Source organism: Oncorhynchus nerka, linkage group LG2 (assembly GCF_034236695.1).
Source record: "Oncorhynchus nerka isolate Pitt River linkage group LG2, Oner_Uvic_2.0, whole genome shotgun sequence".
NCBI lineage: Eukaryota > Metazoa > Chordata > Actinopteri > Salmoniformes > Salmonidae > Oncorhynchus > Oncorhynchus nerka.
The window spans coordinates 53,240,546-53,256,269 of NC_088397.1; the positions used below are offsets into that span (position 1 = coordinate 53,240,546).

The 15,724-nt window shown below is 44.1% G+C and overlaps 1 protein-coding gene and 1 pseudogene across 1 annotated transcript in view; both read left to right on the forward strand.

The window, feature by feature from the left end:
- LOC115137882 (cadherin-4-like) overlaps positions 1-15,724 on the forward strand; it is a 257,900-nt gene that overhangs the window by 231,848 nt on the left and 10,328 nt on the right. Inside the window, exons 10-13 of the mRNA XM_029674164.2 lie at positions 3,145-3,330; positions 3,533-3,786; positions 7,017-7,159; positions 8,578-8,814. Coding sequence (XP_029530024.1) covers positions 3,145-3,330; positions 3,533-3,786; positions 7,017-7,159; positions 8,578-8,814 — 820 coding nt within the window. The remainder of the gene's footprint in view (positions 1-3,144; positions 3,331-3,532; positions 3,787-7,016; positions 7,160-8,577; positions 8,815-15,724) is intronic.
- On the forward strand, positions 11,647-14,272 carry LOC135559649 (general transcription factor II-I repeat domain-containing protein 2-like; annotated as a pseudogene).

A 15,724-nucleotide genomic window follows, 5' to 3' on the forward strand; every position in this document is an offset into this window, starting at 1 on the left:
GTTGTGGAGGGACAGTGGTTGTGGTGGTGCAGAGGACAGGAGAGGGAGGAAGAGATGATGAATGGGGAAAGGAGAGGACATGTTAGTCATATTGAGGCAGCTGTCTTAGTATCTTACTGCTGTGTATTCGACACACACACACACACACATACAGCTATACCCGCAGGCACACACACACACACACACACACATACAGATTTTCCTATAAGATTTCAGTATTATCCAGTTTCTCCTTTGCTTTGTTTGTCAATTCCTTTTCTTCTCTTCCCACACAGCAAACTCCACTCGGAGCAGTTCAGTAATTATTTGTGTATGACAGACGCAGGAAAGCATGTGCATCTCTCAACGGGAGATGGAGAGAAAACATAAGCACACTAATTAAGTAAAATTGCTTGCAGGGGTATAAACCAAGCAGATATATTGCTTCTAATTTTTTTTTAAATTAAAAAAGCCAAATGTTTTATTCATTTGAGAACATGGGCATGAATATGAGAGTGTGATGTTCGTCGTTATGTGAAAAACAAAAAGACAATGGTACTTGCCACAACTCATTAGGCTGCATTCAGCGACTGTATAATCTCACTCTCCTAGGGTTATGGTAATGAGATCTAATCAAGTGCATCACACTCAAACTAAACTCTATACTCCCGCCGACGTTTTCAATTCACATCCACATTGATCGGTGTTTGGAGCAGTAGTCTGTAGTTTCATATGTTCAAATATCAGCCCGCTGGATTCCAGTAGACCTTAATAGCATGCTATTCCTGGTCTACCTGAAGAGCGTCTGTGTGTGGCAGACTAGTTGTCTCTCATACATTGTAGAGTTTTGCTGAGGCTTGTTACTGAAGAACAGTCAGGGGCATACAGATGTAGGATCTTAATTTGGCCTATGTATATTGTCACAGCAAAATAATCCTGAAGCAACAGGATTTGAACGTTTAGTCCATAATGTTTCTTGGACATTGGTTGGGCTATTAGTTGGCCAAAAGTAGGCTACATGAAAAGTGCCATACGGTTAATATAACCGTGTTTTAGTGTGGGTTTTCAGTGAATTTATGTCAATCACAAAGGTCATCTGCATTTCCTGCGGTGCAGGAAAATTCTCAGCTACAATAGAGTGATCAAATGAAGATGCTATATCTGTTGGCACAGCAGACTTCATTAGCTGTTAGTGATAGTAGATGTGCCACTGCATGTGGCACTAATGTGACATGTAAAAGGCTGAAATGATGTGGGTTGCCAATGCCTGGGGCTCCATCACCATCACAAAGAGGATATAATAACACCCTTAATACTGATTCAACTGTTCACCCTTCTACTCAGAGAGAAACATTGTGAGAGTTCTTTTGAAGGTCATTTTTATTTCCACTTCTTGCTAACATTATTGCCCTTTTGTTGTGGTTGTTGTTGTTGTTCTCAACCAAGACTATGCTTCTATTGAGAACAGTAAAATATCCCGTAGAGCCATATTGAGTTGTGGAGCTGATTCTCTTTCCCTCTCTCTCGTCGTGAGAAAGGGAAAACAGAATGCAGTGCTTTCTAAAACGCTGCATCATCACAAGGCTCAATTCTTATATTATTCCGTTAGTCTCAATTTAATCTCCAATTAGGTGGTTAGTAGCAGTTCAGTGGAATGAATTCCCAGTGAGGATCTGGATCTGAATCCTCTTGACTTTCAAAGTCAAACGTTGATGCATTAATGAAATTGGAGTTTACCATATCATTCTGAATTGAACCTGTCCTCGGTCATTTTTCAATCAGAACCCATTGCTGGGCACTCCAGCTCCCTAGCCAGTAACGAGCATAGGCTCCCATCAGGCTCTCTTGTTTGTCTCTCTGGCTGCTTATCAGACGGACTACCTGTTACTTTCAAGGGTGGGGACATCTTCCCAGAGCCCATTATCTAGTTAGAACCGTTCCATAAGGTTTTTAAATCTCATTCTCCCTCTCTCTCTCCCAACGTTGCCGTACAAGCTTGGAAGGTTTTTTTTTCCTGTGTGTGTTGAAGCTCGGAGTGAAAATAAAATAGAGGAGCCGACACACCACAGAGAATGTGCATATTTAATTTGTTCTGTGCTTATCGGCGTGGCGATGCTGCAGGGGACAGGGGCTGGGGAGGAGGAGGAGAGGGGGGTTTGGATGCAGCCCCAGCGCCATGATGAAGCCATTAGAGTGAACAGCAGCTGGCAGACACACACCATAAACCAGTTAACGCATCACAAGAGGAAACAGGGATTACTGTCTGACAATAAAAGCTGTGGTGTGTGTGTATTGTGTGTGTGTGTGTGTGTGTGTGTATTGTGTGTCTCTTGAATATGAAAGAGACCGCTGCAGAATGTGTTCACTTTGTTTGGGCTAAATTCCTGTACAGTAGGTTTTTGTGTATGCCGCTTTTGCTCTGACTATACCTCTGAGTTTTCTGTATCATTGAGTGAGACTGAATAGTTTTAGATTGGAATATAATGAAGATCATTACCCAAAGATGGTTCGTGCCATCCATTTAATTACAGTACTTATTTAATTTCTTAATTGCTAAATGTGCAGCATTAGATGTAAATGGATAAACACTTCATTGAACAAAACCATTGGTTTGTATAAAGACTTCCACACATTGACATTCAGCAGTATAAGGAAAGGCATTACTATTATAAAAAAACGCTGTCTCTATTATCTAAAATCATAGAAATATCTCACTTTCTCTCACTACCTCCCTCCTTCCCTCCCTCCTCTCTCTCCTTCTCTCCGTCCCTCCCTCCTCTCTCTACTTCCCTCCGTCCCTCCCTCCTCTCTCTCCTTCCTTCCGTCCCTCCCTCCTCTCTCTCCTTCCTTCCGTCCCTCCCTCCTCTCTCTCTCCTTCCTTCCTTCCCTCCCTCCTCTCTCTCCTTCCGTCCCTCCCTCCTCTCTCTCCTTCCTTCCGTCCCTCCCTCCTCTCTCTCCTTCCTTCCTTCCCTCCCTCCTCTCTCTCCTTCCTTCCGTCCCTCCCTCCTCTCTCTCTCCTTCCTTCCTTCCCTCCCCCTCTCTCTCCTTCCTTCCGTCCCTCCCTCCTCTCTCTCCTTCCTTCCTTCCCTCCCTCCTCTCTCTCCTTCCTTCCGTCCCTCCCTCCTGTCTCTCCTTCCTTCCTTCCCTCCCTCCCGCTCTCTCTAGTTTTCTGGGGAGGTCCCAGAGAACAGGGTGAATGTGGTGGTGGCCAATCTGACGGTGATTGACAGGGATCAGCCTCACAGCCCCAACTGGGCTGCCCAGTACCGCATCGCCAGCGGAGACCCCCAGGGTCACTTCCTCATCCGCACCAACCCTGTCAACAATGACGGCATGGTCACTGTGGTCAAGGTAGGGAACTACTTTACTGTTTAAATAAACAACTCCAAGTGCTAAATTATGATTAACTTTTGTTCCATATTGATATGGGTGCATTTGAATTATTTCATTTCTCTTTCCTTTCTCTTTCATCTCTCTCTCTCTGTCTCCCTCCCTCACTTTCTCCCTCCCTCCCTCCCTATATATCTTTCTCCCCACTCCTCTCTCCCTGCAGCCAGTGGACTATGAGCAGAACAGGGCCTTCATGCTGACGGTGATAGTCTCTAACAAGGCCCCTCTGGCCAGTGGGATCCAGTCTTCGCTCCAGTCTTCAGCGGGGGTCACCATCTCCGTACAGGATGTCAACGAACCCCCTGTCTTCCCTTCCAACCCCAAGTCCATCCGTTTCGAGGAGGGTGTCCCTGCAGGCACCACACTCACCGTGTTTGCTGCCCAAGACCCTGACCTCTTCATCCATCAGACTGTCCGGTATGTTAGGAACTACAGACTGTTAGGAACTACACGCTTAATTTCAGATAGACGCTGATTGTATTTTGCATGGATTTGGCCGTCGTAAGGCTGAACTGCCTTCTGTGACATTCTTAACTGACCTGCTCCCAAAACCAAAGTCCATTAATTTCCCTGTTGCCTAACAACGAAGGAGGAAAGGTTACATCGTAATAAGCTGGACTGTGTCCAGCTACTCTTTCCCCCTCTCCCACATACTCACTGGGTCAAAGGTCATTGAGCCACCCCATCCACTCCATCCCCAGATTCAGCACCAATCAATTCCACTCTCAGTTCAGTCGGACACCCGTTAAAGAATCGATGCAGTGCAGGCAAACAAATAAACTCTAAAAACAGAAGTTCTTCTCATAAATGGATTCACTCAAACTTAGTCTTTCACTGTTGTTTTGTCTTCTGAGAGCCACAGAACTCCTCTTTCTCTCTCGCTAGCCTCTCTCTCACTCCTTTCACTCTCTCTGTCTCTTTTTTCTCCTTCATTGATGGGAATTCAGCCCTTTCGTCTTCTCCAGAGATGTCGTGGCAGCCGACAGGCAGCTCATGTTTGGACAGCCTGATCACCACTGGCTGATTCACTTTAGTGACCTTGCCGACAGATGACGTGAGGAGCTGCAGTCTGTGTGTGTACCAGAAGACTGCTCTTCCTTCCCTGTCACTCCTCCCCCTGCTTTCTCATGTGGAGGGGGAAGAAGAGCGGTGGAGAGGGGAGAGGAGAAGAGAGGGGGTAGACAGGGTCTGATTTGCCAGCTGGTTTTACTGTCAGACTTGGGGGAAGTGGTAGCGTGCATGGGTGGATCATAGAACTGCACCACAAGCTGTGTGCCCTTCTCCATGTGCCAGCCTTTGCCAGCTGGGTGTCAGAGAGAGGCGTGAGTGCCCCCGGGCTGCCACCGTGGCATGGAGAGAGAGATGACAGAGCCTCTCACAACAACTAGAGACCTCTGTTTCACCTGCCAAGGGACATCAAATCCAAACTGACACCCAAGTCTGTTGGCGTGACGTTCTGACTCTCATTTTCTTGTTATTTTGTCTTCTAATCTGTTGATTTCCCCACGATGAAACGCCACATCGATACCTCAATGTATTTCTCAGTCTTTTACCTCCCTCCGTCCCTTGGAATCTAAATGTGGCAGAGTGTTTCATTAAGAGGAGATAGATTTAGCTGCTTAGCTGCCATTATCTCCCACACATCTCATTGGCACTCGCTAACTTGTGTCATCCTCCAGCGTGTTCTCTAATTAGACCTATTCTCATCAGCACCAGCATCAAACCTCCTCTCGCCAGGCATCTGATCTCGCTATACCTCTGTCACTCTCTCGCTCTCTCTCTCGCGCTCTCTCTCTCTCTATATATATATATATATATATATACTGTGTATCCATCTCTCCACACAGTGACAAACACATTTTAACTGAGTAATCACGTTGATTTACATTGTTTTATTGAGAAGAATATACACTGAGTACACAAACTTAGGAACACCTTAAGTTGCATTCGCGTGTCAGTGTTGCCTGCATGAAGGTTAGGTCCTTTACCTGTAATTAACCTCTCCACTCTCCACTTCAATACTCATTTGTTTCCTTTCTGCAAATTGCATTTCATTTGGATCAGTTTACTCTTGTCAACTGTTTACATGACAGAACCAAGCTGCAAGAAGACCATTCTGTTTCCTGATGCAGGGGAGATGGTTGCGAAGGGGACCCTATCTGGAGGTTAAGATTAAACACAGGGTATTCGCTGATTCCACTTGTATGATATATTAAGGCGTTATTACCAATGTTCCCTCTACTCTGCGTGCGTGTGGGGGTGTGCTGTAGCCCCAAGACTGCCTTGCAGCTCCCCGGGACTGCCTTGCAGCTCCCCAAGACTGCCTTGCAGCTCCCCAAGACTGCCTTGCAGCTCCCCGGGACTGCCTTGCAGCTCCCCGGGACTGCCTTGCAGCTCCCCGGGACTGCCTTGCAGCTCCCCGGGACTGCCTTGCAGCTCCCCGGGACTGCCTTGCAGAGCGCAGAACCACTCTCAGCCCATGGAGAGAAGCACGAGATTGAACTTCACTCAACTTTCTAGATTTTTCCCTGTTAGTTAACAACACTATCAATGTTTCCCTTTACTGTGGCAATTGTGATCGAATTAACGCAACATTAGCCACTTTCAATGCAACATACAGTATCCTAACAAAACCAACTATGCAAGAGATTTTGTTGTCGGCAGAACACATTGGAGTAGGATTCTATTGTGCATGACTCAGCCCATACTCTACACAGACCGGTGAGGCATAACCAATCAGAGCTGCAGTAGGCCTATACGCAAATAGCCGTTGCCATATATGGATCTGTGCCATTTACTTTGAACTGGACTGTGTTTACAGCTGTGGTCATGAGTAGATGCGCTTGTATTGAGATCAAAGCAAGAGCTGCATGTGGCTGCGTGTGCACATGTTGTTCATATCCTTTGCTAGTTAGTGAGTTATTAGCCCAGTTATAGATCATTTGTAGTTTGCTATCGGGGAGTGATTGCTTCCTACAAGAGTACAAAACATACATTTCTAGACATCTTTAAAAAAGCCAGAGCTTTTTTTGTTGTCTTAAAGGGGCAGTGTTGTATTTTGAGACAGGCTTGAATAAGTTAAGTAGCCAATAGGCAGAGGTTAGTATAATTTGTCTGATTCTCTGTAATATTGATATGGGAATAATAATGCATTTTATTTTGTAAAGCGGTTTCTTCCATCAAACAACACAACATTTTCAGTCACCTCCTTGTCTGAAGGACAAGTGGATTATTAACAGGTTAATGTCAAGCCCTGCATGTTTGTTTCAAAAGTCTCATGGACTGTTGGCGTACATTGAACACCACACATTGGCTGCTACTGCAGGCTGAATGATAGAACTGCTTTTCCCATGTTAACATGTTATAGGATGCATTTTTTCCATTTTTTTTTATGGTGGCCAATCTGGTAGGCCTATATTGTGATCAAATAGTCACAGTAGTTTACTTGGCCACTGTTCAAACTGTAAGTTAAAGCGGGTACAGCCTCAGTGTTCACAGTAAACTCGTGCTGGAAGTTGCGCAGAATTTTCACAACATTCAAGTTTGCTCTCAGCAGACCTGAAATTTGCTTAGTGCCGAAATAATTAGATGTAACATTGGTCATCACTATGCGATATTTTGTAACAGTTTCTACTGTGTGCCTCCAGGTACTCGAAGCTGTCTGACCCAGCTAACTGGCTGAGGATCAACAGGACCAACGGTCAGATCACCACCATGGCCGTGCTGGACAGGGAGTCCATGTATGTCAGGAACAACATCTATGAGGCCACCTTCCTGGCTGCCGACAATGGTAAGTCTGGTAAGTGAGTGAGTGAGTGAGTGAGTGAGTGAGTGAGTGAGTGAGTGAGTGAGTGAGTGAGTGTGAGTGAGTGAGTGAGTGAGTGAGTGAGTGAGTGAGTGAGTGAGTGTGAGTGTGAGTGAGTGTGAGTGTGAGTGTGAGTGTGAGTGAGTGAGTGAGTGAGTGAGTGAGTGAGTGAGTGAGTGAGTGAGTGAGTGAGTGAGTGAGTGAGTGAGTGAGTGAGTGTGTGTGTGCCTGCGCAATGCATCCCATGTGTACTGTGGAGAGAAGTGAAATATATGTCTAAATGTGCCACAGGTGTGTGCTTTCAAAGCTGTTGTAGCGATCGGTGAAGTACTCTAAAACCATTCGACCCAAACCATTACAAATAGAGGTGTGTGTGCTCTCTGTGTTTGAGAGGGAGGGCCCAGGTGGTGTTGTACCTCAGAGATATGAAGGATTGGATTGCGGGAATGAGGTGGGTTTCGGCCAACAAGCTGTTGACGGCCTATTGATTTCAAACACCAGTCGACACTGGGATATATTCTACTTTGATTGAGTTTTGCTTTTATTTATTCTGCTCCACCAAGGAGGGAGCTCAACAAAGCGCCAAGCCAATCATTACAGACAAGCAGTCGATTGGGGTGCTCTGCTGTGCTGAGGCAGTAGAGCTTCACATACTGGCGCTGTAACTCATGCATTGTGTTACTCTCTAATAGGAGAAACAGTTGGATCTCCTCAGTGTGATGATCTTGGTTGAACTCCATTCATGCAGACAGTGCCGCATCCGTTACTTAGCAGAAAATAGACTGGTAATCAGTCAGCTATACAAGACTGTTAGTCTGTTGGCCACGGACTGTAGGTCAGGGTGCGTTGTTATAGTGTCAGAGTCTGACTGTACTTTAGGATGTGTTTGTTGTCATAGTATATCGTAGGTTAAGGTATGTTTCTCCTCATTTTAACAACAGCCCCCGTGTGCTGTGGGAGGGAGGTATGTGGTGCTTTCCAGTAAAGTCATTTTCATGTGTCCTTTGAGAGTGCTGGGCTCTGGACTCACACAGAGTGGAATATTTATGTGCCGTTTCATTTGTTATGGCTGTCATCACTGGGAGCATTCACAACAAATGTATGCTGTATTCTTCCATCACTCTCAAACCCTCCCTCAATATTCTCTCAGCTCCTTCATTTCCCTCTGTCCCTTTTCTGTATTCCATTTTGATGATATTTCCTCCCTTCAGATGGAAGTGTTTTTAGGGACTGTATACGCATGAAGTTACCCTCTTCGCCTCGGATTGATTACATGTGTCTCTCCCTTCTCACCCCTCTCTATTTCTCTCCTCCCGCCTCACTCACCCCTCCCCTATCTGTCTCTCTTTTTCCTCTTTCTCTCTCCTCCGCCCTCCTCTGCCACCCCCTTCACCCTCTCTCAGGCTCTCCCCCAGCCAGTGGGACAGGCACCCTACAGATACATCTGATAGATGTGAATGACAACGCTCCAGTGCTGTTGCCCAAGGAGGCCCAGGTGTGTGAACGGGCCAGCCCCCGCTCCAGGGTCAACATCACAGCCTCCGACGCCGACGCTGACCCTCACGTGGGGCCTTTTGTGTTCGAGCTGCCCTCCTACCCCCCTAGCGTCCGACGCAACTGGACCGCCTCCCGCATAAGCGGTAAGACACGGCTAGCCTGGGTCACTATTGAGAGATCTCCACCAGAGGTGTGACGTGTCAGAATTCAAATACTGAAGCCCCTTCTCCACACAGTCCCAGTATAATGCTTTCTGTTGATTTATATTGTCTAATGTGTGTGTGCGGATGCTCGCTCCCTGTGTGTTTGCTGCTGTGTGACAGATGACAATGGTGTGGTCTCAGGCTGATGGACTGTGGTATAATGGAGGTCTTACAGTAAATTACACTATTCTCCCAGAATGGCTCTGTCTCGTGTTGACGTATGAGCTGTGTGCTTTGTGACAGATCACATCCATTCATCTCTCTGCACTGATAGACAAGATGCCCCCCCTACAGATTAATCTATGACACTATTTATTTTAACAATCCGATACAACTGAGGGCTATGTTTTCCGCTATGCCACGGTGAGGTCTAGGGGATCCATTTGGCATTCCCTTTCTTTACACAAAATCTTAAATAGAAAAGAACTCAACTCTGAAGTCAAGAGATAACTGCATGTTATGGTAAATACAAGATCAAGAAATGGAGACAAGCAAACACAGTGAAACAACGCGACCGTGGACCAAGTAGCTGACGACTCGACTTAAGTGAATTTAGAGACACTACTAACAGAAATCCGCACCGGCAGTGGCAAACTGTCCAAGAAGATGAAGAAAATATCAGATGATTTCAAAAACTCTAAGCTGATATGACTTAACCGGGTTAGCCCTGGAGAAAATCATAATTATGGGACTCCGATGCCGTTCAAGCCTTTGTTTTGTATATTTCCCCCGAAAACAACCGAAATGAATTCAGAATTCCTGGAAAATGTAATACCACAACCACTGGGCCAGGAGAACTTCACAAGGGCTCCCACAATTGAACGAGCACATCGAACAGGCGGCCCGAGAGAGGACACGAGCAGCAAACCAAGGGGCATCATCACAAAGTTCCTTAACTATAGGGTCAAAGATAAAGTTGTACGGCTGACCAAGCCAAAAAGTGGAGTAGTCGGACCTTTATCAACACCGACATGAGCAGAGACCTCTACATGAAAAGCGGAGAATTTGACCCTATAAAGAAAAGCTATGGGAAAAACAATTACCCCGCACATCTACGGGTAAGACGGAAGGAAAGAGACAGACCTCACACTGAAATCAGCTAAATAAGCTACCTGATTCCTGGATAACCTGGACAAGGAGAACAGTGGATATGGCCATGAATGAAATGTATAGACTACAGGACAGCCTCTACAACAGACGATGTATGACAGATGGGGCACTGGACTATTGAACTTTTTAGGCTACTGAAATGAGGTGAACGATGGACTTTTACACCCCACCACATCAAAGACACAAAAGAGAACAGTATGTGTTGTTAAGGCCTTCCCTCACATGCCTATTGGAAAGAAAAGCACAGCACCGCTCAGGCCATCTGTCTAAATGAATAACACTTTTATGACTATTGACTACGCAGCATGAATGGCAAACCATTCATTGGTAGGCTGTAGCCATGAACTATTTGTTTAAATAAGGAACTGACAAGTGAACAAGACAACATGATGATTGGTGTGATCTGGACAATTATTTTTGAACGGTCCCCAGCCGATAGGCTGTAAAAGCCTGAGTGGGTGGGAAGAAATGAAATGTCCCGTATGTGGGGGGGGGGGGGGGGGCTGGGAGAGATGGAATATCATACAGCCGAAGACACTGAAATTGTAAGCACACAATACTTTTATTTCCGTTGCATTCTCTCCCTTCCTTCTGTTTAACACGTTTCATTTACTTTCACCCGAATTTAGGCATCATAACGGGGAAGTTGATATGCGAATTGGAAAATGTCTTATCAATGTGGGCAACATGATATCATCACGTGCCGATTATCCTTTTCTTTTCTCTTTTCCCATAGAAAGTGCATTGAATAATGTTCATGAATTGGTTGAATGAATGTTGAAGAAACATGGACAATTGCCGAGTTTATAAAAGAGAGTGACAAACACGCAGGCTATGTGCACCAAGCCCACAATTATGCACCTTTCAATCATTATTTCCGGCTCTTTGTTGGACAATTATATCAAAATGAATTCATTAACTGAATCCCAAGGTGGAATGTACAAGAAATGTAGCTAGGCCAACTGAACATGTAGCTGATAAACTCTGAAACAACACGTGAACAAATGACACTTGCTTTGCCTCTACCAGTGCCCAGAGCTCTGTCCCCCAGGGGGGTCAAGACAAGTGAGCCCCACATGTGGATGTGTACAGTACAACGGAACTGTAGGCTACTCCAGTGGTTATAGGCCTGCATTTGTTTGCATTTATTAAATTGGAGTTGAACACATTTTTCTATTTAATATACTATAATGATGCCTAATGCCTAAATAATCCATTTTATTTTATTCTCAATTAACAGAGTGATGGCAAGTGCTTTTTATGTTGTTTTTCTCTTGTTATTGACCTTGCGAGGGATAACTTAGTCCTTTGCTTTGGAAAAGCAGAGGTAAGCCTATCACTCTGGCCAGAAGAAATGATGTATACTTTGGACGGGTCTCATCTCTCTCAGAAGGTAGAACCAGCCTTAGACAGGACTCCTTAATAGTAAACACTATATTTGTTTCACCAACACAAATTACATTCGGAAAGTATTCCGAGCCCTTGGCTTTGTCCACATTTTGTACCCCATAATAACAGAGCAAAAACAGGTTATTAGAACTTTTTGCAAATATATTGTAAATAAAAACTGAAATGTTAAATTTAGAATGAAAATAAAAACTGAAACGTTAAATTTACATCAGTATTCAGACCCTTTAGTCCACATATGTCAGAGTCAAGGCCCGCGGGCCACATCCGGCCCGCAAGAAGGTTTTTTACGGCCCCTGGGATGATCTTGATTTATTATTAGAACCGGCCCGCAGCAAGCCGGCAGCCCGCAGATCTTTTACACGCACCAATACTACATTTCCCACAATGCAAAGGTGACGCACCGAGCAGTAGGCTGCTTCATTTCAATATTTATTGGCACAGCAGTCGTCAGCATCACAGTAAAATTAACTTTCAGATACCCATCAAAAATGGCAAAACGGAAGGTGGATACTGAGAACCGGGGGTTTCAAACAAGGTGGGAGTCGGAGTATATGTTCACGAAGGTAGCTGGAAAACCTGTGTGTCTTCTGTGTGGAGAAAGTGTGGCGGTACTGAAAGAGTATAATCTGAGACGACATTATGAAACGAAACACGCGGACAAAAACAAGAATATGGACATGGAACAAAGGCTACAAAAGGCAGAGGAATTAAAACGAGGCCTCAAATCTCGACAGGCTCTGTTCAAAAAAGCCAAATCACAAGGCCAGGCTGCTGTCAAGGCCAGTTTTATTTTGGCAGAAGAGATCGCTAAATCAGCCCGGCCATTTACGGAGGGGGATTTCATCAAAAACTGCATGATTAAAGTTTGTGACGAAGTTTGCCCAGAAAAAGGCAACTCTTTTTAAATGTGAGTCTGAGCAGAAACACCATTGCCGAGAGAGTAGACCAGTTGTCCATCAATCTAAAAGAGCAGCTTGTGAAAAAGGGAAAAGATTTTATTGCATATTCCTTGGCTGTGGATGAGAGCACCGACATTTCTGACATTGCCCAGTTGTCAATTTTCATCCGCGGAGTGGACTCCAACCTAAGCGTGACAGAGGAGTTTTTGGCTTTACGTCCTATGCATGGCACAACTACGGGGCATGATTTGTATGAAGAGGTGTCAAGATGTGTAAATGAGATGGAGCTGCCTTGGGAAAAACTCGTGGGTTTGACAACCGACGGAGCACCTGCGATGTGTGGACACAGGAGCGGACTGGTGGCGAAGATACGGGAAAAGATGCAAGAGGAAAACGCGACAGGTGAGCTGACAGCTTATCATTGTATCATACACCAGGAAGCGTTGTGCGGTAAAGCCTTGAAAATGGAGCATGTAATGAGCATCATCACGCGCACAGTTAACTTTATCAGAGCCAAAGGTTTGAATCACCGCCAGTTCAAGGCATTTCTGACGGAGTTAGAAACGGAGCATGGTGATTTGCCTTATCACACAGAGGTGCGATGGCTAAGCCAGGGAAAGGTGCTTCAAAGATGTTTCGAGCTTCGTGAGGAGATTTGTCTGTTCTTGGACAGCAAAGGGAAAGACACAACACAACTCCGAGACGAAATGTTTCTGTGTGAAATGGCTTTTCTGTGTGACATTACGAGTCATCTGAATGCAATAAACTTGCAGCTGCAGGGTCGGGATCGTGTCATCTCTGATATGTACAGTACAGTGAAGGCATTTAAAACCAAACTGACTCTGTGGGAGACGCAGATGCGGAAAGAAAATTTGAGCCACTTTCCCAGCTGCCAGACCATGAAAGAGAAGCTCTCTACCAGTGCGTTCCCGAGCACACAGTTGGCTGATAAAATAGGTATGCTTGCCGCTGACTTTCGACGCCGATTTGCTGACTTTGAAGCACAAAAAAGCAGGTTGGAACTGCTCGGTAACCCATTTGCTGTTGACGTGGAAAGCTCACCACCAAACCTCCAAATGGAGTTGATTGACCTCCAATGCAATGATGCACTGAGGGCAAAATATGCGGCAGTGGGTGCTGCGGAGTTCGCCCGTTTCCTCCCGGCACAATGCCCCAGCTGCGCATCCAGGCTGCTCAAACGTTGTCTATGTTTGGCAGCACATACCTGTGTGAACAACTGTTTTCTTTGATGAACCTGAACAAAACATCACACAGAAGTCGACTTACTGCTGAACACCTCCACTCAATTCTGAGGATTTCTTCAGCTCAGAGCCTTACCCGAACATTGATGAACTTGTGGAAAAGATGGGACACCACCAAGTATCACCCTCAACCTCAAACAAGTGAACATTACTGTGCAATCACATATTTAGAGTTTTTACTCAGTTCAAGTTTAAAAGTTAAAATTTAATATTTGTTTTCACTGCATGTTACTTCTCCTTAAACAAAGTGTTGTTTTTGATTAATAGATTTTTGCACTTTATTTTTTTGTATTTCAATCCAATTATATTTTAAAAATATTTCAGTTGAGTGGATGATAGAAAATTGCTATTATTGTTTTTTCTTTGAAGTAAATTTAGCCCACTTTTGCTAAAATAGAAAATATAGTCTACTGATGGTGCCTTGAATACCGGTTTCTTTCATTTAATGTTCATGTTATGGGGATATTTATATAAAGGAAATTTGTCTTTTGTGTCTGTTGAAAATTAAAGATTACTGACAGAGCCATAAGAAAATATTGCTTTATTTATCTGATCATATTGTAATATATTTGTTAGGTTTTCAGTAGGTTCAATTAGGTTCACTAGACTATATGCGTCATTTAAAAAATGTTCAATGAACATTCGAACAGTCCGGCCCTCGTCTTGTAGCTGATTTTTTTATTTGGCCCTCCGTCCATTTGACTTTGACACCCCTGCTTTAGTCAGTACTTTGTTGAATCACCTTTGGCAGCGATTACAGCCTTGAGTCTTCTTGGGTATGACGCTACAAGCGTAGCACAACTGTATTTGGGGAGTTTCTCCCATTCTTCTCTGCAGATCCTCTCAAGCTCTCTGTCAGGTTGGACGGGGAGCGTCGCTGCACAGCTATTTTCAAGTCTCTCCAGAGATGTTCGATCGGGTTCAAGTCCAGACTCTGGCTGGGCCACTCAAGGACATTCAGATACTTATCCCGAAGTACTTAAGTAAAATACTTAGTACATTTCTTGTTAACAAACTATAATTTTGGCAAGTCGGTTAGGACATCTACTTTGTGCATGACACAAGTCATTTTTCCAACAATTGTTTACAGACAGATTATTTCAATTATAATTCACTGTATCACCATTCCAGTGGGTGAGAAGTTTACATACACTAATTTGACTGTGCCTTTAAACAGCTTGTAAAATTCCAGAAAATTATGTCATGGCTTTAGAAGCTTCTGATAGGCAAATTGACATCATTGAGTCAATTGGAGGTGTACCTGCGGATGTATTTCAAGGCCTACCTTCAAACTCAGTGCCTCTTTGCTTGACATCATGGGAAAATCAAACTAAATCAACCAAGACCTCAGAAAACAATTTGTAGACCTCCACAAGTCTGGTTCATCCTTGGGAGCAATTTCCAAACGCCTGAAGGTACCACGTTCATCTGTACAAACAATAGTACGCAAATATAAACACCATGGGACCACACAGCTGTCATACCGCTCAGGAAGGAGACACATTCTGTCTCCTAGAGATGAATGTACTTTGGTGCGAAAAGTGCAAATCAATCCCAGAAGAACAGCAAAGGACCTTGTGAAGATGCTGGAGAAAACAGGTACAAAAGTATCTATTTTTAAGTCAAGGGGTCTGAATGCTTTTCGGATTATGTGACTGTACATAACATGGACTTGTAATACTAACACTCACTCCGCAGTGGTTGGGAGCTGAACACGCAGCGATCCAGACTCTACTATCGTAGATTACACCTACAGACTGAAATTAATATATATATATATGATATATATATTTTTTTATAATGATCATGATAATAATATATACAGTACCAATCAAAAGTTTGCACACACCTACTCATTCAAGGATTTTTCTAAATTGTTATTGCTATTTTACTATTTTCTAGATTGTGTAATAATAGTGAAGACATCAAAACTATGAAACAACACATATGGAATCATGTAGTATCCAAAAAAGTGTTAAACAAATCAAAATGTATTTAAGGTTTTAGATTATTCTAAGTGGCCACCCTTTGCCTTGATGACAGCGTTGCACACTCTTGACATTCTCTCAACCAGCTTCATGAGGTAGTCACGTGGAATGAATTTCAATAAACAATAAAAATAAATAAACTTTTCCTAAAAGTTATTTTGTTGAATTTCTTTCCTTCTTA